At 38.9% G+C, this 1,479-nt stretch overlaps 1 protein-coding gene across 1 annotated transcript; it reads right to left on the reverse strand.

The window, feature by feature from the left end:
- Positions 1-729: 729 nt before the first annotated feature.
- LOC149026495 (rust resistance kinase Lr10-like) lies at positions 730-1,479 on the reverse strand (the record flags this gene model as incomplete). Its single annotated transcript, XM_089145206.1, is given in 1 exon segment — positions 730-1,479. A coding segment is annotated over 1 exon segment (524 nt), but the record flags the coding sequence as incomplete, so codon positions are not given.

The raw sequence follows: 1,479 nt of genomic DNA on the forward strand, positions 1-1,479 counted from the left end.
AGTGCTTATCATATGAGGTGCATATTTAGAAAGCTCCTCAAATTTTTTTCATACTCGATAACTAACATAAGGCATTGCTTCAAATTTATGAATTCAGATATATTCTGGATTTTAACATGTGGAGGAAAATATTTTCTATCAAATTCTTCTTTAAATATGATCCGTATAATTTTTCCATGTGCAACCAAAAGGATATGCTTAGTTGTCTGCCACCATTCATCTGCTTCACCAATAAGCATGTATGGGGCATACATAAACTTTTGAGAATCTATACATCTAATGGCATCACAAGCCTTTTCCATGTCCCTGATCCACCGGGTAGTAATAACAGGATCAGTGTTATCCCCTGTAAATTCCTTCTTGTAAAGTTTCTTAAAATTCCTTAGGACTGTTAGATCATCATCAAAATCTTCATCAGTTTCCCTTTTTCTTCTTCTATTTCTACCCTTAGCTGCTTGAGTAGCTTGATCCACATGATCTTGTTGTTCAACACTTGCTAAATTTCTAAGCGCTCCCAGAAATCTCCAATTTGTGCTACACCACCAGGGGTAGGATCAGCTATTGGATCTGGTGTAGGAATTCTAGCTTCTCCTATTTCTTGACTGGCTCCTTCACCTTCTGTTATTGAAGCCATTTTCTGTGTACCAAACAAATTTCATAAAATCTCCTAACTCACAATTATAATCCATTTCACATATTTCAACTTAATAATTGTAGAAATATCATCGTCTCTCAATTCAACAATTACAAACATTCATTTTTTTTTTAATCCAGTCATCCTATTCTATAGCATTATCTAGTCAATTCTTTCACTTGTTTTTCATCTCTACTCACTAGAAGGATCATGGTAAACGGACGGAAGGTAAATAAATTGTAGAATGATAGCTGCATCATTTATTGCAAGTTATACCAGCTGAAATGACCAATCGGCATTGGCGACTCTAACGTAGAAGGATCATGGTGTCTCCGTCCCCGGTGGAAAGGGACTAGGGGGAATTTCGATTTCAACATTACCTTCTAGCATTTGGATGACTCTATCCATATATGGCCTATTGGAAGGGATGTGTTGAATGCACCATAGACCCACCAAACAAATCCTCTCCACAAGTGTGGAGTCATCATCATTAATCTCCGTGTTTGTAACGAGTAAAGGCAATATTAATTTGCCAGTCTTGACCTTGTTGAATGCCCATAGAGGAAAATAAGCTTTGCTAGACAACTCTGGTTGGGCCTCCAAATCATAGTTGGTCCTCCCTCCGATCATCTCTAGAAGCGTCATTCCATAGCTATACACATCGGACTTCTCAGTGACCGGGCCATAGTTCTTTAACCACATCTCTGGTGCCACATACCCTGGAGTGCCTCTAGCCCTCGTCAAGGATACATGACTATGATCCTTGTCCGTCATCTTAGCGAGACCGAAATCCGCCACCTTGGCTGTGAAGTTGGAGTCCAGCAACACATTTTGAGGTTTAATAT

The sequence above is a fragment of the Hakea prostrata genome, chromosome 1, assembly GCF_041222555.1.
Source record: "Hakea prostrata isolate BN-2017 chromosome 1, UWA_Hpros_2, whole genome shotgun sequence".
Classification (NCBI taxonomy): Eukaryota; Viridiplantae; Streptophyta; class Magnoliopsida; order Proteales; family Proteaceae; genus Hakea; species Hakea prostrata.